Below are 21,918 nucleotides of genomic sequence, written 5' to 3'. Positions count from 1 at the left end.
ACAAACAGGCAGCTGTGGCGCATTTACCTCCTGTTTATAAACTGCAGTCAAGACAATCTCCAACAACCACTTATTCAAAACACACATTTCTTGATTTGTGTATTTTGGTCGTCCCTTTTGACAAACATATAGGCAGAAGCAACAGCTCGCTATAGGTGGCCTTTGACAGGAAGCATTTAAACTGCTATGCTGCTGTGTGCTCGGATATTTAAAATGAGCTCCAGAGAAGCAAAACGTAAAGACTTTGTATCGGGGGCGGCTTTATGGGAATAGCCTGCTTACGGTCACTGTTTTTCAGTCTCGCCTCAACCTTGTGGCTCTGCAGGACAGGCTCTCGGACATGTGTTTCCATCAGGAGGTGGTGAACATGCCTGGAATGAAAACAGGCCAAGCGAGGAGCCTGTTTGGACAGGACTAAGTGATAACATCTACCGGGCCACTGTGGGATAATGTTTTCCAGAATGTTATCGAAGCTCTCAATAGGGTGTGTGTGAAGTGAGCAGCTTTATCAGAAATGAAGGTGCGCTTATTAGTTTCTTGACACAGTACGTGGGTAATGGCTGAGATAATATTACTGGTACATATAAAATAAACTCCTTAATGTGTCTGTTAATTCTAATCTCACAGAAAATTCTAAATGGTGAACAATGGTGAACACATAATAACAAAACTACAGCTATTGCTTAAAGTCCCAGATAGTTACTCCACTTTGTCCTATTACTCAAGTCCTGCAAAGACAGAAATAACATTTGTAAACTCTCCCAAAAGAGGAATTCTGCCTTTGCTCTAGTGTGTAATAGCCAGATGCTCACTGACTGCAAGGCAAGTATTCAGACTTTTTTTTTTTTTCCAGGAAAAAGTATTTACATGAAAGTATTATGAATGCAATCCACCTCTTTACGAAACGAGATGATATTCAACAGAAATCTGGTTTATGACACCCCCATAATCTTCATAATAATTTAATTTGCATTGCACTTTTCATTCAGAGATAAACTTGAAGTACTACAGTATCAGTAACCCACAACACAAAATCAGAAGAATGTATCTTTAAGAGTATCTTCCTCTGAAGCCAGGCAAAACCTCCCAACATCAAAACTTTCTCAGAGTTCTTGTTTAGCTTATTAAAATGTCTGATCAGATGGGAAAGTTCAGTTTCCTCCTAAAAGGCTTTTAACTTTCTTCAATGACAACACTAGATTGAGTTTTTCCTCCATTTCTTTTATGTTTTGATCATTTCCAGACGCAGAAATGTTTCGACTTCATATTTTGCACTGATAAGCAACCTTTTATTACATTTCACAGAGCAATTGTTTCTCTCGCCATCTTTTTTTTTTTCCACCATCAGTGCCAGAATCATTTTTTTAAACGTGTATTTGCACATTTAATAAATAACTTTTAGGGCAGTTATGTAGTTGTTGTTTTGTTTTTTTTCAGTACAACACCAAGTCAGATAACTATTTTCAATACACTGGGGAAAGGCCGGGGACGTTGTTCTGTGCATTCATGCATGCAGACAAACAAACATGCATGGACAATACGCCCAGAGGCTTAACAGCAGTGTCCACTTCTTGATTTTCCATCTGATGCTATGCTGGCACTGGGCTTTGACATTAAACGTCAATATTTCTGCAAAGATCTGCCCAAAAATACAACCTTTTCTACCAGGGGGACGAGGGGCACAGGGAAAGTAGACTAGCTGCCAGACATTTCTTATCTAGTCACTGGCAACATCCTGAAACACAAGGACCGTGGAATTAAAGCTTTATCTCTGGATTACCACTAAATATAGACGCTTGGGTTAAATCCAGCGCAAAGTCCATGCCATGTACGTCCTCTGTTTGTTTCCATGTATTGCATAATGTCATACTCGCCTCAGCTATTAAAATTAGGGTGATGCAGCAGGGGGGATGTTTGTGGACATTCAGTGTGGACACAGTGAGTGAATAACTGAGTATGTGTTTGTAAGCATTCATGTCTGTGAACTCTCTGCTTATCTGTGTCAAGATTACAGGCATTTCTCACATATTACAACACAAGCAGGCAGCCCATGTCTTTATTTACCCCGTACAAAAGGAACATTATGCTCTATGTAAAGCTTCTGGGTGATTTATGATATAAAATTTATTCATTATTTTTGCCAATAAAGTTTATTAAATGTATCTACTTGGTACTTTTGTATACTGTATGTGTATGCAGCAGCTCCAAAACCAACTCTGGAGTACTGGGAAGATAGGTCATTATGTGATTAGGTGAAAGGATTTTGGGTTGTTGTACAGGTACCTTTGAAGGCAGGCAGTTTCTGCAGCTCCCTGTTGTTGCTCAAGCTGAAGCGAGAGGAGCTCTGCCTCTTGTCCTTTTTGACAGGTGTCTGGGAACCTGGCTGCTTCCCCTTTAGCAGCTGAGTGGTAGGAGGAACACTGTTGCTAGTCTTCCTGTTAGAGCCCTGCTAAAAGAACAGAGAAACCGCATGTAAGTTACAGTGATGCAGAACAAGCACATGCGTGACAGGCTCTATAGTGGTGCACAAAGTGTGAAAGGGAGGGCGATTACCTCCTTAGGAATCTGATAGAAGTGCAAGACTGTAACCACCAACAAAGCACTTTGAATAACATGTTAGATGGGTATGTCATATTTTACTCAACAACATAGTCTCTGTTATCTAAGGTCACAACCCACACTTTACCAAATGCACGGATACTATATATAGTAATACATTTGTGAGCTAAAATTTCACACTGAAAAAAAACCAAACTATTATGGTTTTCTTAGCTGCAAATCACACCACCCAGGTGTGGGTCAACAGACGTAACAAAAGCCAGAACAGGGTCTACACAGAATGTGTCAAGTTTCTCACAGCTGGCTCCACCTGCCTGGAGGGATCCATTCACACACACACACACACACACACACACACACACACACACACACACACACACACACACACACACACACACACACACACACACACACACACACACACACACACACACACCTCGTTTCATCAGATGCAGCTGTGGGGCTGTATCAGTCTGAGTCACATGGGATTTATCAAATTCAGTTAAGACCCAGCTCAAGTTGGCCACAGTCTGCAGAACTACAAGACAGGAGCTTAGAAACTGGGCCACGAGCAAGCTGTCTAGTAAAGTGACCTACACTAAATATTCATGTAATACAAAGATAACTCTTCTTCTTGTCAGCTCATGAACCCCAGTGAATCTGTCATCTATGATTTTCTAATGAGGCCCTCCTATATATTATATACATACACTCCACTATGAGACATAAGGAGAGGCACGGGGGTGACACAACAACAGCTCACAGTGCAGCAATTTCAATTAGACACAAGGTTGTTGCATTAGTAGATCTGTTGCATGGCTGCTGACACACCGCAGCGAGCAGGATTATTACTCAAGAGGTGGACACAAGGGTGAAACCACAGCTTGGGAAAAAAAAGAATTCATTAGGTTGACTGGGTTTAAATATCTTGACTCAGTCTGGCTAATAATGGTTTTATCTAAACTGGGATCCAAATTCAAGCATTAATATTGACAATTGTGTAATTTTGTATTACAAAGCACTAGACTGTGAAAAACAGTAGCCACTGAAATCATATTATAAAAGTTTTATGAAACTAAAAAACAAAAAAACTGGTGGTAAACAGATCATAGAGCATGAATATTATGTCTCTAGTAAGCTAAAAGAGCACCTTTTGCTTTTCAAACAGCTGTCTGCTCTCATTCCAGAAATGACAATGAAAAGCCTTAATTTCTTTAAAGAATGAAGGAAGTTGAAATATTTCCATAATGGCTCAGCGATGTTTACACATACTGATTGTAGAGGTCAATGAGGAAGTCCAAGTTAATATCTGTCTCTGTTGAATTAGTTAACAAGTGCAATTTATCTTTGAAAAAAAGGGCAATTCATGACAGAGAGAGCAGACTATTTAATGTGCACCTGGTGTTCTTATCCAAACACTGTATATGACCATACAACGCAATAATCTGACGCAATGATTCACACCAGATGCCTGCGCTCGTACATGACCAACACAGTGTTTAACACTTCAAAACATGGAAACAGAGGGTCGCCTTTGACTTTTCTAGATGTGACCCGATCCATATGCAAGCAAAAACAATTGAAGGCAAGCTGAACACGTTACTGTTTTTTTCCCCCATTGATTAATTGCACACCTTCACAGCTTAGGTAGATTAATGCATTGGCTTTTGATACAAATGGTTTCCAACAGGCAATTTTATGTCAAATCCCAATCCTGTGATGCTACCACTGATGCTCAACACATTTATTTGTTGACATTATGGCAGAGATATTGAATCTAGTACTACAGCGATTAATTACACTCATTATCGATTGATTCTGCTGGTTATTATTTCAATTAATTTATTGCATAATCCATAAAATGTCTGCAAATATACAATAAAAAACTCCTGACATCTTGAAATTCCTTATTTTTTTCCTGACCAACAGTCCAAAACTCAACAATATTTGTATTACTATTCTCTATGACAAAGAAAAGCGGCAACTCCTCATTTATGGAGCTGCAACTAAAGGATGTTTGGCTTTTATGCTTGAAAATAGGGCTGGGTATCGATACTATATATCTTTAAGGTATCAACCGAAATAAATCGATACCAAGTAGTATCCAAATGTCTCCCGTCAAACGATACCTGCACTGAGCTAGAAAATATGATTCTTTGTATGGACTTCTTCACAGCCAATCAAAGCAAACGTTCTTCAATTTATTGCGACGTGATTGTCTTTAAAGTCTTGACTTACAGTAATTAGATTTTTACATGCATTTGTGTAAAAATCTAATTATTTATATGTGGAGGAGTGCTAGCATTTTATGTAATTTAATGCTTCTATGCACATGATGGGTATTAAATGAAGTACTTCAGTGGTATCAGTATCACTTTAAGGGTACTTGGATCAGAACTAGTATCATCATTTTAACGATACCCAGCCCTATTTGAAAAGTCACAGAAACAATCAATCAATTATATAGTTCCTGATTAATTTTGTCCAAATCGACTAATCGATTCATCATTGCAGCCCATTGTTGTGACGCAAAGATTTCTTTGCCAGTGCATTATTTCTCATTTATGACATATTTTGTCAGATGTTGAAGGCTGTTCTACTTCCCACATTGAACTGTCAACATAATAAATCATCTATTTTGAATCTATAACAATTGCACAATTGTTCAGATGAGGTCAATCTGGTTTCTGTGGAACTCTACTGATTGCCTCATGGATTATGGGTGGGTAGTAAAGTACTTTAATATTAGCATTGTATGCACAAAGACTAGCACTGACACTAACTTCAAGTATGTTTAAATAAATATCATCAAGGAGCTAGAAAGTATAATAATATGAATAAACTGTATTATTTATGAGCATAGTATGACCAGTCTATGATCCAAATGGAAGAGTGGTCTGATCAGCCGGTACCCGAAACTTCAAGTAATTTAGCATCAGGTTAACAACAAACGGCCACATGAGTCATGAGAGTGCTACAATCCAGTCCTGTAAATGAACAGCTCCACTCACCAACAGAGACAGACTATCCAACCAAAGATCTGCAGCATGTTACCCTAGCACGAGATACTGATTTAGAACGGTTCAGTTGTAATTCTACTTATTAAGTGGCCTTGCACAATTGGCTCATCAACCAAGCATATACATAAAACATCTAAACCTTTATTTTCTATTTTAATTTCTCTACTGCACAAAATTGCAAATGCCACCTCACCAGTGGAGCATACTAACATGTCTCACAATGGCCTGAACATCAATACTTGGTGACTTCTATACAACAGACAATAAGAGCAGCTGTGATGATCAAGGAGACATAAACCAACATCACTACACCTCAAAACGTGACCGCCGCAAATGAGTTATCCTTTTAAACTATTCTGACCTTTCTGCTACTAAACCAATACGTTCAATAAATCATGAGGCCAAAATTGAAGCAAGCTTTTGTCCCTCCACTGCACGGTTGGTGTTCTGTTCTCACTACGCCCCTCGCCTCATTTGCTACTTGACAGGCGCACCCACCCAAGACACACACTCACCACCTGTCACTATCACAGGAATGGGTCATACCAGGCAGGGCCCGGCACATGTCAACAGAAGTGAGGGTTCACTCGAGGGCTCTCTGTGGAAAAACTACAAGCAATAAGAAGCACTGGAGCAAAAACTACAAACACCCCTATCACTGTTTCAAATATTATTACAAATATAAGCCATATCTAAATCACATATTTAAACTAAGAAAAGTATGTGATACAATATTGTGTGGCTATATCACTCTTGGTTTTTCTTCATATTCTGTATGGTTTACTGATTTAAGAACATTATCTGATCCCATCTAAGCACAGGCCTTTCACTGCAATGCATACTGCTATAACGGGCCCCATTTATTTTCAAACAGATACTGTTATATGTGTCTAACTGTGTTAGACAAAGTCGTCCTGTCTTCCAGGAAATCTCTGAGAGGGTGTCCTGGGTTAGCCTACCTCATGCTCTGAATTCTCCTGTCCTCCACTCTTGCCAACTTTACCAGACTTAGGGGACTCCTGGAAAAGAAAAGAAAAACTTCAAGTACTTAAAGTGAATGAGACATTAGCAGATAAGGAGGTTGACAACATATGTATGTAAGCAGACTACCAGTAAACGCTGACATGCTCAAATTCTAGCCAAATATAGCACGCCTGCCCACCTAATGTTAGTCTACTGTTTGACTGTCTGCTGCTAGCTAACGTTACTAAATAGTCGGCAGCCGGATTTCACCTTTAATAATGAAACCATAGTGCTTACAATTAAAGCTAAAACACGCCCGTATCGTCCAGGAAAGTGTGTGCATTCAAGCTATATGCTGTGCTGTCTCACTTCTGAATAACGGTGCTTCATTTAAATGATCCGACTGCTAACATGTTGGCAGGATAGCGGCTAAGTTAGCTGCTGCTGATAATTGCAAAGGTTGGCTAAAATTAAACGTGATGGGACGCTGGGTTATTATCATTAAGTAAAACTAAACTGCAAACCCCTTCTTAAAACTTTACCCACAACCTCTTTAAAATCCCTTTAGCGTATTCTGAAACTCACCTTGTCTTTTTTCGTTTTATTCGGCATTGTACACACACACGTAGCCGCCCTTGCTCCCCTCTCGAATACTCCACACAACCAAAACCTTGACAACTCTCAGGGCACCACACACTGCAGGTCGTGTCTACATGGTAACGCTAGATATGTGAAACTCTCGCGAGATTTTTTGAGATTGTTTTGTCACTTTACAAAATAATTATGTTTCATTATGCGACAACTCTTTTAATTATGGTCTTCTTAGATTCAAGTCACAAAAACACCTCGTTTGGGTTAAGAAAATATCATATTTTGGGTCAAAATGATCACTCTCGCGAAATCTTTCGCAAATCTAGGGTTACCATTTAGGCACGACTCAGACTGCAAGGCGGTTCATCCTGTCCTCGGCGTGTGATTGGCTGCTGTCAGTCAGCTGACTCCAACGGCACAGAATGACACGCTAATCATTGGAAGGCACTAAGCGTCCCCTGCTGTTGACAGGCGATATTACAACACAAACATGCAGTATTTATACCAGGGGTGACAAACTCATTTTATTCAGGGACCACAATATGAATAAACAAATAAATGACCAAGCACCGGAATTTGGGGGAGGGGGGGGCAGAGCCTTCTCAGTTGCTGCCCCCACTCTCTGGGACTCGCTCCCCAAATCTCTCCATGGCTGCACTGATCTCATCAAATTCAAATCTCTTCTCAATACCCACCTTTTTAAATCCGCTTTTAATGTTTGATTGTTTTGTTGTTTTCTTTTATTTGTTTTGTTTGATTCTGTAAAGCGTCTTTGAGCAATGTTAAAAGCGCTCTATTAAATAAATGAATTATTATTATCATAATAATGATTATTATTGTTATTATATATTAAAACTTTACTATAATAAACAATCCATTTACTAAAGAGATGAACAGCCTGAGCTGTTTAACCATATTATTATTATTATTATTATTATTATTATTACATTATATTATTTGAGTTTTCAGAGGATTGTTTTCTGGTCAGGGTGGAAAAAAACCTCTGAGGGAGCAGAACAATTGATTTTTTTTATATTTTTTTTCAATTTTCATACTTTGCAACATTATCCAGTGGGCTGAATTGGACCCTTTGGTGGGCTGGTTCTGGCCCACCATATATTGGACACCCCTGATTTATATGGTCCATCCATGGTTTCAACACATAATATAGAAGCACATGAAACATGTTGGACTGGCTCTATTATAGACCCGATCCCAATCACTCTCTTGTGAGTTATCTTAAATTGTATATTGTAAATACTAACACTATAATAATATTTCAAGATTCAAGATGTTTATTGTTACTTCGATTATACATATGTGAAATAATTTGGCTGGGAGGTTCCATTACAGTAAGAATAACTAAATCTGTTTCTTGATGTTGTTGTATTTCTCCTACATTCCTGTTAAACTTGCATATTAATTTATTGCAGCCATAATTAGGCCTACAGTTTCCTCTTTTTTTACAGTGACTGTTTCTCAAATTATATTAATTCACCCCAGCCCTCCCAAGAAGTTCAACAAGTATTTCCTGTATTTATTATAAGCAGGCACGTGCACACATAGGGCCCTAGGGGTGCTTGAGCCCCTGCCCTTTTTGCCTCGTATTAAAAAGTGCCCTGTGTGTGTGCGCGCGCGTGTGTTTGTTTGTTTGTTTTAAAATGACATTAACAAATTCCTGTTCCTCCACGGTATTCGACTGTACCCATTTCTTGTAATACGGGGTTGTTGTGTGTGTTGAGCCTGTTGCTTCTCTGTCCGAGAGAGAGGGAGAGAGAGAGATGCCCCATGGATAACTGAGGAGACGTGACAGTGGAGCAACGTGAACCTGTGTGTTATGGTCTAACTAGTCACCGTCCACTTATTCAACGTGCCATTATTCAATGGGTAATATTTCAGAAAAACGCTCTATTTTAGTCAATGTGTCAGCTTCTATTTTTGCCGGACGTGGGAGCACGGCGCATCAATCACACAGCGCAGATCGTGCGTGACAGGAAATTGTATACAAAATACAAAATAAAACACCGGGTAAATTTTCAAAATAAAATGCAGCGTGTTTACGGCGGATCATATTTCCCTTACTACAGGTCTGAAGTACAGGTCCGAGATTTAGATATAAAGTTTGTTGTGACTTTGCTACTAACGTGTGGGCTACCAAAATAATAATAATAATGATGATAATAATAATAATAATAATAATAATATAGTAATTTCAGCATTCTGGGGATATAAACTGTATTATTACTCATGTTGATAATAATGTGTTGACACAAAATAAATGGCAATTGCATATCACTTTCACCTACAGAACACACAGCTAAGTAGTTAGCTTTCTATTAGCACTTTATTTTTTAATTTCCATATTGTGTAAAAAAAAATTCTGCACGCACATGCTGCCCTTTTCTGACTTTGAGCCCCTGCCTCTCTATAATCATGTGCACGTCCCTGATTATAAGGCTAATACTGTATGTCCTGGTAATGTATTATGAATGCTTGCTCATTCACTGTCACACTGGTGTAATGGGGCTCTTTAACAGAATGGAGCCACTGTGTTCTCCCTACTATAACAAGTCAAGCAGTCTGTTGTGAAAAAGGTCCATATGAATTGGCATAGGATGCTATAAACTCAATGACCTTTTTGGAATCTTAACAATATTGCCTTTCTCCTATTTTCATCATGATAGCAGCTCTTTCTTTTAAAACATTTTTTGTGATACTTGTTTTGTGAGTCTGTCCACACTCTTGAGTGAACTGTAAGAGGATATAAGGGGTGATATCCTTAAAGACAAAAGCCAACTAATTTGCTATAAAATTATCAGTTACTGTGTTATAGTTCAACTACGTTAAAGATCTTAGTACAAGTTAACAAATCATGACAGGTTAACATGGTAAATCTTTATTTTATGGGTCCCACCGTTTCAAATAACAGTATCAATTTTCATATATTTACAGTTCAAGTAAGAACATTGGAATGTCAATAAATACAAAACAAATGCATTAATACAACTTAAGATACAAAAATGGACAACTGAACAAAAATATGTAAATCCTAAGGAATTAATCTGAACTGCAAATGGTCAGTGCAGGGGGTGGGGGTGGGGGGTGTAAAGTGAACTTGGTCAAAAAAGGGGTTGAGGGGAGACATTCCGGGCTCATTTTCAACATTAAACTTAGATTTTTTTAAATTTTTATATCACACTACTTTTTTACTCTAGCAGGAAATAAAAACATCTAGTCCACTTCCTCCATCCTGGATGTGTCATCATCGTCCCCTTCAAGAGGGGGCATGTCCTCAGTGGGAGCAGAGATAGTCTCATCTGGAGTCAGATCATCTTCATCAATACCTAGAAGAAGAAAATGTGGATTGTGAGTCATTAAAGATGCTTTGCAGAGCAAAATTATCTTACTGAATAAGAACATCTGTATAGCATATTCAGACAGTTGCAATAAGCATAGTTAAAAATGCTACTACAGCTTTAATAGTATACCCACCAAGACCCAGCTTGATCATTCTGTAGATGCGATTGGAGTGAGTCTGGGGGTCATCCAAGGAAAATCCTGAGGACAGCAGGGCCGTCTCAAAGAGCAGGATGACCAGATCCTTCACAGACTTATCGTTCTTGTCAGCCTCTGCTTTCTGCCTCAGGGTTTCTACGATGGGGTGGTCAGGATTGATTTCAAGATGTTTTTTAGCGGCCATATAGCCCATAGTGGAATTATCTCTCAGAGCCTGGGCTTTCATAATCCTCTCCATGTTGGCCGTCCAGCCATAAGTACTAGTAACGATGCAGCAGGGGGAAGAGACAAGGCGGTTGGAGACAGTGACCTGTGGAGGTGAACAAATATTAATGCCATATTCTACCTTAAAATACCAACACTGGCATTTACACCATTACAAACTTAGTAATAATTATCTCCAGATTATCTAATGTGTCATGGGTAGTTTTTGTGCTCACCTTCTCAACCTTCTTCTCCAAGATGTCCTTCATGATCTTGCAGAGGCTTTCAAACTGTGCCTTCTTTTCCTCCTGCTTCTTCTTCTCATCCTCATCCTCAGGCAGCTCCAGGCCTTCCTTGGTGACTGAAACCAGGTTCTTTCCCTCAAACTCCTTCAGCTGCTGGACGCAGTACTCATCAATGGGCTCGATCATGTAAATGACCTCTAGGCCGGCTTTGCGAAGGCGCTCCACAAAGGCAGAGTTAGCCACCTGGTCCTTGGTCTCACCTGAAGAACAGCAACATCATCTATCTCAGTTCACTTGATGTTAGAATTCTTTCATTTAAGTTTTGTCAGTTTATAGATGAAGAGCATCCTCACCTGTGATGTAGTAGATGTGTTTCTGGCTGTCTTTCATACGTGTCACATAGTCCTTGAGGGAAACCATCTCGTCTCCAGAGGCTGAGGTGTAGTATCGCAGCAGCTCAGACAGCTTCTTCCTGTTCTGAGAATCCTCATGTATGCCAAGCTGTAAAACAAAGAAAACATTCATACAACTGCCTGGCCAACAATTACATTATATCCTTGTTAACCAGTGACTTCAATTAAACAGAAGGTGGCAGTAAAGAGCTCTAAACAAGGCTCAAAGCCGCTTTTCATGGGGACAATATGGCCAAAGGATCAGACAGATGGCTACTGCATAAAAAGGTCAGAGGAACAAACGATAATCATTAACTAAAATTCCAAACGTTCTTGTTAGGTTTTACACATTTTAAAGTCTGTCAACTCCATCCTGCCAGGATTCTGACATTTATCGTACATTTTTGGCTTAATCTGTAATGACATTTAAGTGAGTATTACAACCAAAGCACAAGGGCTTAATACACTGTGGCTGCCAAAAGTTTGAGACCGAGAGAAGATTTTCAGCTTGCACAGTGCAAGGTCAGGGCACAGACCTTGATGTTCTTTGAGAACTGCTCGTAGTACTTCTTGTAGTTGTCCTTGTCCTCAGACAGCTCAGTGAAAAGCTCCAGGCACTTCTTGACCAGGTTCTTGCGAATGACCTTCAGGATTTTGCTCTGCTGCAGCATCTCTCTGGAGATGTTCAGGGGCAGATCCTCAGAGTCGACCACCCCCTTGATGAAGTCTGACAGGAAAGATAAAGACAACATAGTTAGCAATTCACCAGAATTAAATCACTGAGATAATATGTTTGATATGTGAATTATATAAACTGATAAATTAACTGAGATTACTTCATTCATTTCTTGAAGCTACACACATGCCACAAGCTCTTAGATTAGTAATAATTCCCCACTGGGGGTTAATACTCACTGAGGTACTCAGGGATGAGCTCATCGCAGTTGTCCATGATGAAGACCCTGCGTACGTATAACTTGATGTTATTCTTCTTCTTCTTGTTCTCAAAGAGGTCAAAGGGAGCGCGTCGAGGCACAAAGAGCAGGGCGCGGAATTCTAGCTGTCCTTCTACTGAGAAGTGCTGCGGGATAAAAACATGAGTGAGTCAGTTATTCATCTTGATTATATTTATTTAAATATATTTGCTTTGGACAAAATATGCAAGAGACCAACCTTGACAGCGAGGTGGTCCTCCCAGTCATTGGTAAGACTCTTATAGAACTCTCCATACTCCTCATTAGTGATGTCATCTGGGTTACGGGTCCACAGAGGTTTGGTCTTGTTCAGCTCCTCCTGATCGATGTACTTCTCCTTGATCTTCTTCTTCTTCTTCTTTTTGTCGCACTTGTCATGGTCATGGTCGTGGTCGTGCTCATCATCTGACCCTATGTCCTCAATCTCAGGCTTCTCCTCATCCTTGTCCTCTTCATCTTCCTTGTCTTTCTCCTTGTCCTTCTCCTCCTCCTCTGCCTCGTCGTCACTCACCTCCTTGTCCCGCTCTTTCTCCACCTTAATGAAATTAAGTAATTAGTCACTGACCAAAAAAGAAACCAAAATGCCAGACTCCTGCCACCTGTGGTCCACAACTGAACCATACATGTGAGAAATTCTACTGTGCAATTTAATGCCATATAACACAAAACTGTTGTGATTTCAAATGCAATTTTCCTATTGAGACACAATATCCATCATCAATTTCAATGAATACCCACAAAGAGAGTGATGGGGTAGCCAATGAACTGTGAGTGCTTCTTCACAATCTCTTTGACCCTTCGCTCCTCTATGTATTCTGTCTGGTCGTCTTTTAGGTACAGGATGACCTTGGTGCCGCGTCCCATTGGCTCAGCTACATAATGGAAAAAAAGAGTAGTGTATGTTACATATGACACCTCCTGGTATTCCTTTGCCAGTAAAACTTAATTGTTAATTAGCTACTAGTTAATTAGCTAATGTTATTTACATTACTTACAGTTATCTACTTTGACTGTGAATGAGCCTCCTGCAGAGGACTCCCAGGCGTACTGCTCATCATCGTTGTGCTTGGTGATGACTGTCACCTTCTCAGCCACCAGGTAGGCAGAGTAGAAACCAACGCCAAACTGCCCAATCATGGAAATGTCGGCTCCAGCCTGCAGAGCCTCCATGAAAGCCTTGGTGCCAGACTTGGCAATAGTTCCCAGGTTGTTGATGAGGTCAGCTTTGGTCATACCGATACCTGTGTCAATCAGGGTCAGGGTGCGCTCCTCTTTGTTGGGAATGATTTCAATCTTGAGGTCTTTGCCACTGTCCAGCTTGGTTGGGTCAGTAAGACTCTCATAGCGGATTTTGTCCAGGGCCTGTAAATGAAATGATAATACAAAAATCCTTTCAAAATGCTGATTTTCAATATATGTCATGTTATATTTCTTTATGATTAGTGTAGTGTGACATATTTAACAAAAATAAATAATTACTGCTAATAAAACACCATAAAACATTAAACAAAGAGACAAACTTACATCTGAAGAGTTAGAGATGAGCTCCCTCAGGAAGATCTCTTTGTTGGAATAGAAAGTGTTGATGATCAGGGACATCAGCTGAGCGATCTCAGCCTGGAATGCAAAGGTTTCAGCCTCTTCCTCCATCACTTGGTCGTGTGATTCAGGCATCTAAGCAGAGGGACAGTGCAAGCTTATCATCATGGAATATACACATATATATAATATGCTAGTCCTATCAGCTAACAGCAAGTTTCTCTGAAGTACAATGTATACAGGCCAACTGAATTATTGAATGAACATTAGAGAGCTATTTCCATTGAGGCTGCAATGATTATTTTCCTTATTAGTTAATCTGATTATTATTTTCTTGATTGATTACATAATTAATGGAAAGTGGTGATAAATGCTCATCACAATTTCACAGAGCACAAGGTGATGACAGCACATTTCTTGTTTTATCCCAACAAAAGTCCCACAATCGATGATCAAAATTGCTGCAGCTTCCTTTTCTATCAACTAATCCATTAATCAAATCATCAGTGCAGTGCTTATCTGTATTGCCACAAGAAATAATACAGCAAACGTTCATGGCGCTCAAATTTGATCCAATATCTTAATTTACTCTTAATTTTTTGAAATGAGAGCCTGTGTGTGTGATCATGTTCAGCGGTCTGATGCTTGCAGCACCGTGAGTCACTTCGCTGGCAGACCTACAAGAAGCACTGCCAATCACCTTCAGATAATGAGCGAGTAATAAAAGTGATACCCAACAATATAATGGAAGCAACATCGCCAGTCTCAAACACTTGACACAGTTTATTACATGGCTATTATGTTATACAATAAATGTGTGTATCCTTTAATATTGTCCATAACCATTACATGCAATTCTTAAAACCCTCACCAAATCATCACTTGACAGTTAACATCCTCGCTAGATATCCAAGGGATATGTGTGCATGTATGGTTTGTGCAGACAGGTGGTGTGACAGACTGTCCGTTCCACCTGTCTATAATCCATCTTTGACAAATAAGACTAACCCCCTGCTTGCAGCTGCCTTTAGAGAAGTTACATAAGATTTTTTTTTTTATTTCAGGGTAGCTGCAAATACACAAAAAAGATATAGGCAGACAATGCAGAGAGTTAAAATTGTATTTACCAGAAATGTCTCACGCATTTAAATTTTAATCAAGAGACCGCAGAAATGGAAAACAGCCATTAGAAAACTGTCTTCAGCCCACAAATGTGAGTAAATGATGACAGTAGGCTAGTAAAACATATAAGTTAACTCTTCTGCCATTATAGACATGATTGATTATTGGTTGATCAGCACGTGGCTTGAAATGCATATCAGCATAATGAGCATAAATGACTCCACCTGCCGGTTTCCCAGGCGAAATGCAAGTTTCTAGAAGTTACCAGGAGGGCATCAGGACTCTAGCAGTTTCCATAGAAATCGAAAGCTCATATTCTTGTGAATGATCGAATGCACTTCACAGATCTTGCACTGGAAACACCATGAAGTCCATCGCACGGACACAAAATCTGAGAAAAATCTTCTTTGCTTCGGAAATCTGATTAAGGTTCATTAGGAAGGAAGGCCTTCGCATAATTCCTGTCTGACAAGTGCACTATGAATTAACCATATGGTGTTTGTATCTGCTGTCTTTCAGCTTTGAGTAATGCAAGGGTAATGTGGGCAGGATGAGTTGCCAAGATAATCCTGGAAAAGTTTTGAAATGTGCAAATAAGGCTGAAATGCAAAACGAAGATCTATGACACTGTGGCAACGTTATTTTCTCTATGCAAGTTAGTTTATTGTATGGTTTTAATGACAATTAAAGGTAACGCACAAATTATAGTCATTAGTGTTAGGCTATTAAATGTCATGAAATGGCATTGTAGTTATTACACTGTCAAAATCCATAATTGTAATACGATGTAACTGGTACAATGTATCTTTTGCCATCTCCACTAAAATCATCACAATTTACAGCTAGATCAAAAATATGTAATAGTTTTGTTTTAAGACACATTTCACAGAAAACAGATGACACCGAGCTTTGTAACAGTTACGCTAACGTTTGCTATTAACCACGGATGAATGTCAAAATATATACATTAAATCAGTTGACGTCTACCGTTATAAATACAATGCCATTCATTTACCTTGGTCCTTAATATCGCAAAAACTCCGGTCTGAAATATATGGAAGTCGTTTCTTCAGCGTACGGGACCCAGCCACTAACACCTCCAGTGGACACCGGCGGATTCAGTGAAGCTTTATAATCTCTTCGAGTGTTCGAGAAATCCCGAGCTGAGTTTCCAGAACCATCTGGAATCTTCCTCGCTACAGCTCGGAGGTGGCCGCTGATAGGTCCGATGCGCTGTCAATCATGATACTTGGACACGCCTTTCATGTAACACTTGGTAACACTTGGATTGGAGGGGGCGGGGCTAAAATGTGACGAGTGAGGAAAGTATGCGGGGCGAGTGTGGAGTGGACCATGCAGTATTCACTGACAATTCCAGAACATAAAGTAGGAAGTTTATAAATTCGTGTTAATATGATATTGTCATGCTCCACTTCCTATAGAATATAATCTTCCAACCAATATTATGACATTATACATAAGTATGCAATGATTACAAAGACTCAAGAGATTGCAGGTCTTATTTGTAAATATATTTTATTACAAATTTGAATGCTTTTCATAAAAAATGTTACAAAAAGACACATATGTCAAATTTCCAGTGACTTTATATAACTCCCTTTGGTTTCCAGTAGTTTTACATAAGCAGCTGGTACAGTGTACGTTAAACCACACTGTGGGCTACATTCATTTTGTTATCATAATACCCGTGAATATAACTGTTTAAGAAATTAGAGTTGTGTTAGAATTAAATGTCAGTTTGAAGAAGCAATAACTTACAAAAATAAAAATAAGAAAGCAGGAAAGAGTTAACTAAGTAGTTTAGTCAACTTCCTCCATTCTTGATGTGTCATCATCTCCTTCCAAAACTGGCATGTCTTCATCAGTAGGCTGAATGAGGTCTTCAACTGCAGAGTCATCATCATCAATGCCTGTGAATGAGAAATGCAATCATTAGTCACATTTCAGCATCTTATTAATGTAAATAATATTCAGACCACTTCCTGTAATGTCTGTAATGCCAACAGTCAGGTAGATGAAAACTTACCAAGACCCAGCTTGATCATTCTGTAGATGCGGTTGGCGTGTGTCTGTGGGTCCTCCAGTGTGAATCCTGAAGACAGCAGGGCAGTCTCGAACAGGAGGATGACCAGGTCCTTCACAGCCTTATCGTTCTTGTCAGCCTCTGCTTTCTGCCTCAGGGTCTCAATGATGGGGTGGACAGGATTGATTTCAAGGTGCTTCTTAGCTGTCATGTAGCCCATAGTGGAGTTATCTCTCAGAGCCTGAGACTTCATGATCCTCTCCATGTTGGCCGTCCAGCCATAAGTACTAGTGACGATGCAGCAGGGGGAAGAGACAAGGCGGTTGGAGACGGTGACCTGTCAAAAATGAAGATTTGTGTTATTGTTATAATCAAAACACAACAAATCCAACTTTATTAGTGTATTCATATTGGATGAATTATTATCAAATATAATATTAAGAAGTAATATTACCTTTTCAATCTTCTTGTCAAGGATGTCCTTCATGATCTTACAAAGGTTCTCAAATGTAGTTTTGAGTTCCTCCTGCTTCTTCTTCTCATCCTCATCCTCAGGCAGCTCCAGGCCTTCCTTGGTGACTGAAACCAGGTTCTTGCCATCATACTCCTTCAGCTGCTGGACGCAGTACTCATCAATGGGCTCGATCATATAAATGACCTCTAGGCCGGCTTTGCGCAGGCGCTCCACAAAGGCAGAGTTAGCCACCTGGTCCTTGGTCTCACCTGTCAACATAATTTATATTTCATTGGATCAATATCTTCATTACTAAATAACTTTTGAGAAAACATTTAGCAGAAGTCTGAGAAGCAAAAAAAATTAAACTAACCTGTGATGTAGTAGATGTGTTTCTGGTTTTCCTTCATACGTGAAACATATTCCTTCAGTGAAACCACCTCGTCTCCAGAGGCAGAGGTGTAGTATCGCAGCAGGTCAGACAGCTTCTTCCTGTTCTGAGAATCCTCATGGATTCCAAGCTGTGAAATGAAGAAAACATCCGTACAACTGTCAGCAACATGCAATTGCAAACAAAGCTGCTGTTTAATTCTGGCCAACAATTACATTATATCCTTGTTAACTAGTGCCTCCATTTAAACAGAAGGTGGCAGTAAAGAGCTCCAAACAAGGCTAAATATTTAAAGTGAACCCAAATCTGAAATTCCAATCTTTCATCTGAAAGAATCAGGGTTAAATAAGAGGGAACTCAGGTGTATGAACTGACCTTGATGTTCTTTGAGAACTGCTCGTAATACTTCTTGTAGTTTTCCTTGTCCTCAGACAACTCAGTGAAAAGCTCCATGCACTTCTTGACCAGGTTCTTGCGGATGACCTTCAGAATCTTGCTCTGCTGCAGCATCTCTCTGGAGATGTTCAGGGGCAGATCCTCAGAGTCAACCACACCCTTGATGAAGTCTGACAGGAGACAATGAAGTCAAACTTGTCAGCCATACACAGGAAAAATGTAAAAACTCAATAATCTTATTAATAATGAGAGTTCATAAAATATATGGTCATTTATAGTTTCAAGACAATTAATATCTTAACATTTCTCTTACGTATAAAGTGTATTACTCACTGAGGTACTCTGGAATCAACTCCTCGCAGTTGTCCATGATGAAGACCCTGCGCACATACAGCTTGATGTTGTTTCTCTTTTTCTTGTTTTCAAAGAGGTCAAATGCAGCCCTCCTGGGCACAAAGAGCAAGGCACGGAACTCCAGCTGACCCTCCACTGAGAAATGCTGCAGAGAAAAGAGAGAGTTAGGAAATTACAAGCTTTAAAATATGACGTTCTGCAAAGAGAGTTCAGTAATCATCAATAGATTTAGCTTACCTTGACAGCCAAGTGGTCCTCCCAGTCGTTGGTGAGACTCTTGTAGAACTCTCCATACTCCTCGTTGGTGATGTCATCAGGGTTACGGGTCCAGATGGGCTTGGTCTTGTTCAGCTCCTGAGCATCAATGTACTTTTCCTTGACCTTCTTCTTCCTCTTGTTCTTGCTTTCCTTTGTGTCCTCATCCTCATCAGAGCCTACATCTTCAATCTTAGGTTTGTCCTTGTCCTCAGCAGCGTCTTTCTCAACTTCCTCCTCCTTTTCTGCATCATCAAAGTCCACTTCTTTCTCTCTTGTCTTCTCCACCTTAAATATATATATGATATATGAACAGGGATTGAGGATTTTTTGTGTTAAAGCATGTCAATAACATTGGTTGTTATTAGGTTTTAAGTTGGCAAATTCTTATTGCTAATGGGTGTTTATAAGGACTTACGTAAAGTGTAATAGGGTAGCCAATGAATTGTGAGTGTTTCTTCACGACTTCCTTGACGCGCTTCTCCTCACAGTATTCTGTCTGATCTTCTTTGAGATGTAGGATCACTTTTGTGCCTCTGCCAATGGACTCTCCTAAAAGTGGCAATAAAATCAACCATGAGAGTGTTGCCAGATAATTAATCAAACTGTATTCATCATGCCAAATATTGATTTGAGTGCTATAGTAATGAGTAGAATTAAACTTACCAGTGTCAGGTTTGACTGTGAATGAACCTCCAGCTGCAGACTCCCACACATACTGCTCGTCATCATTGTGCTTGGTGATGACTGTCACCTTCTCAGCCACCAGGTAGGCAGAGTAGAAACCAACACCAAACTGACCAATCATGGAGATGTCAGCTCCAGCCTGCAGAGCCTCCATGAAGGCCTTGGTGCCAGACTTGGCAATAGTTCCCAGGTTGTTGATCAGGTCAGCTTTGGTCATGCCAATACCTGTGTCAACCAGGGTCAGGGTGCGAGCATGCAGGTCTGGTGTGATTTCAATCTTCAGGTCCTTGCAGGACTCAAGTCTGCTAGGGTCTGTCAAGCTCTCATATCTAATTTTGTCCAAGGCCTGTCAGAAAAGGATTCAGGTGTTAAAAGTGCTATTTGTCTGTTTACATTATGAGGGAACATAGGGGAGGAATGCTTAGTTTACTTACATCTGAGGAGTTAGAGATGAGCTCTCTCAGGAAGATCTCTTTGTTTGAGTAGAAGGTGTTGATAATGAGGGACATCAGCTGAGCAATCTCAGCCTGGAAGGCAAAGGTCTCCATGTCCTCCGCCATGGTGTGTCCAGCGCTCTCAGGCATCTAAAGAGAAGCACATTTCATGTTATGTTTTTGGTTTTGAACAAGGGGTCTTTGCACACCTGTACACAGACAGCTGAGTCTGAGATAAAGCAATGACATCAATTGGCTTGTGGTTCTGTGTGTTATATGCAGGCTTTTTTTCATTTTCTGTGAGAAAGACTTGCTGTAGGTAAACTGAATAAATGTATATGTGTTGACAGTATGTAGGAGCCGATTCTTGTTTTGAGCAAATGTTTAATGTTTTTATCATGAAAGGTTAAACAAAGATAAAGGATAGATTTTATAAGTATTAGCTAAGCTTTTATAATTTCTTGTACTTGTATTGTGCACTGCGTGGGCATTTGATACAACAACATTTTACCATACTTGTGTGACAAATAAAATCTCTTGAATCTCCCAATCTGAATTAATAATAATCCGTATTATATTTTAACACACAATTTTGCTCTAAAATAAAGTTTAAATTTATGCAACATGCTTTTTGGAATTGAGTTTTTGCTTTCATGTTATATTCGAATTCGACTATTTTCTCTTTTTTCCTTGATATAGACAGCCATATGGTTGGAGAGGGCAGTGGGGGATGTTGCAATTGTGGGACCAGACCAGCACATGTTCCCTCTGTCAATCAAAAGGCTTGCCAGTTGGGGAATGGGTGGAGTTCTGATCCTTTTCCCAACCCCCAGTGGCTTCAACATGTGTCATTTGACACCTTTATGTTAAAGGAAGGAATAGTGAGATACAAATCAAAGACGGAAGAAAAATGTGATTTGGTGTTTAACACATTAATTATCTGCTGATTATATTCATGATTGTGCATGTATTTAAAAGAGAACAGGCCTGACCATAGTCCTCAGTAAAACACATTTGTGACCAAATAGGCCCTATAAAGATTTGGATCCACATTATTCCAATGCATTAAAACACTACCTTTTTTTCTCTTTCTTTTTAAATATTTTTCTATGCCAAGATGTGAATCACCTATGTCTATATTTGTGCCAACCGGCTTCACTTCTCATCCGCCATTTCTCTCACACCCAGGGTCACCCTCCATGCCATGTGCTCCTTGCATGCATGTTAGTCTCACAAAGATGGCAAAGGGAATATTCTGTCACACTACTGACTAACTTAGATCAAACATCTGAATTAAATATACTTTAATTTATGTTTGAGCTGTATCATTTAATTTGTTTAATGTAATCTATTAAATAGTGAGTATTTGTGCCCCTCTTCCTGTGTTATTATCATTCAGGCACCCAATTTACAATTAATTTTACTTTTGCAATAATAATTTTTTCTTTAAATTGCAGTGCCGACACAATGCTGTGTTTGATTTGAGGTTTTCCAATCTTACCTTAAATGTATATTCAGTCTTCTGTCACTTCTTGAGATAGTCGTCAAATGGGTCAATGACCTTGTCTTCTCTTCTTAAAAAGCTCCAAATCAGCGCTTTTCTGCTGCTGCTGCAGTCAGTAAGTCTCTCTTGGTGTGTTCAAGTGAGTGTCCTTTGACTCTATGCAGACCCCTCGAAACGTCAGTGTCTTTTTATACCTAAGGGGTAGTTTCTAGAAGTTCTCATTCAGAAGCTTCCAGAAGATACGTTCACTACAGTAAGGGGGGGGGGTGCTAAG

The 21,918-nt window shown here is 39.6% G+C and overlaps 4 protein-coding genes across 5 annotated transcripts in view; 1 reads left to right on the top strand and 3 right to left on the bottom strand.

Moving 5' to 3' along the window:
* ppp2r5cb (protein phosphatase 2, regulatory subunit B', gamma b) overlaps nt 1-7,210 on the bottom strand; it is a 33,631-nt gene extending 26,421 nt beyond the window's left edge. Inside the window, exons 1-3 of one of the 2 annotated variants that reach the window (XM_053337015.1) lie at nt 7,128-7,210; nt 6,539-6,598; nt 2,284-2,449 (exon numbers count right to left, since the gene is read on the bottom strand). In XM_053337015.1, coding sequence (XP_053192990.1) covers nt 2,284-2,449; nt 6,539-6,598; nt 7,128-7,154 — 253 coding nt within the window. In that variant the 5' untranslated portion in view covers nt 7,155-7,210. The remainder of the gene's footprint in view (nt 1-2,283; nt 2,450-6,538; nt 6,599-7,127) is intronic. The other variant, XM_053337016.1, reaches the window with a different exon arrangement.
* Nucleotides 1-21,918, top strand: part of LOC128377121 (thyroxine 5-deiodinase-like) — a 175,118-nt gene that overhangs the window by 48,297 nt on the left and 104,903 nt on the right. The window lies entirely within an intron of this gene.
* Nucleotides 10,222-16,278, bottom strand: hsp90aa1.2 (heat shock protein 90, alpha (cytosolic), class A member 1, tandem duplicate 2). The gene is made up of 11 exons (XM_053337011.1): nt 16,141-16,278; nt 13,989-14,138; nt 13,460-13,826; nt 13,203-13,336; nt 12,664-12,999; nt 12,406-12,571; nt 12,027-12,217; nt 11,452-11,599; nt 11,090-11,358; nt 10,626-10,959; nt 10,222-10,477 (listed from the first exon to the last, which is right to left on the bottom strand). Exons 2-11 carry the CDS (start codon nt 14,136-14,138, stop codon nt 10,365-10,367), a joined length of 2,208 nt encoding a protein of 735 aa, XP_053192986.1. The 5' UTR covers nt 16,141-16,278; the 3' UTR covers nt 10,222-10,364.
* Nucleotides 16,657-20,290, bottom strand: hsp90aa1.1 (heat shock protein 90, alpha (cytosolic), class A member 1, tandem duplicate 1). Its single transcript, XM_053337012.1, has 10 exons — nt 20,141-20,290; nt 19,686-20,052; nt 19,438-19,571; nt 19,002-19,307; nt 18,744-18,909; nt 18,390-18,580; nt 17,997-18,144; nt 17,624-17,892; nt 17,173-17,506; nt 16,657-17,056 (listed from the first exon to the last, which is right to left on the bottom strand). Exons 1-10 carry the CDS (start codon nt 20,288-20,290, stop codon nt 16,947-16,949), a joined length of 2,175 nt encoding a protein of 724 aa, XP_053192987.1. The 3' UTR covers nt 16,657-16,946.

This window comes from Scomber japonicus, chromosome 17, assembly GCF_027409825.1.
Source record: "Scomber japonicus isolate fScoJap1 chromosome 17, fScoJap1.pri, whole genome shotgun sequence".
Taxonomy (NCBI): Eukaryota; Metazoa; Chordata; class Actinopteri; order Scombriformes; family Scombridae; genus Scomber; species Scomber japonicus.
This window is presented reverse-complemented; position numbering and strand designations above follow the sequence as displayed.

What these genes read in the sequence shown, in the direction of transcription:
- hsp90aa1.2 (XM_053337011.1), bottom strand. Translation starts at nt 14,138, where the DNA reads ATGCCTGAATCACACGACCAAGTGATGGAGGAAGAGGCTGAAACCTTT. An exon ending in AGTTCTCAAAGAACATCAAG is followed by an intron (nt 11,600 to 12,026) that starts GTCTGTGCCCTG and finishes TTTGTTTTACAG; the next exon opens with CTTGGCATACATGAGGATTC. An exon ending in ACACATCTACTACATCACAG is followed by an intron (nt 11,359 to 11,451) that starts GTGAGGATGCTC and finishes GCTGTTCTTCAG; the next exon opens with GTGAGACCAAGGACCAGGTG.
- hsp90aa1.1 (XM_053337012.1), bottom strand. Translation starts at nt 20,290, where the DNA reads ATGCCTGAGAGCGCTGGACACACCATGGCGGAGGACATGGAGACCTTT. An exon ending in CACAGTCAAACCTGACACTG is followed by an intron (nt 19,572 to 19,685) that starts GTAAGTTTAATT and finishes TGCCACTTTTAG; the next exon opens with GAGAGTCCATTGGCAGAGGC. An exon ending in GCTACCCTATTACACTTTAC is followed by an intron (nt 19,308 to 19,437) that starts GTAAGTCCTTAT and finishes TATATATTTAAG; the next exon opens with GTGGAGAAGACAAGAGAGAA.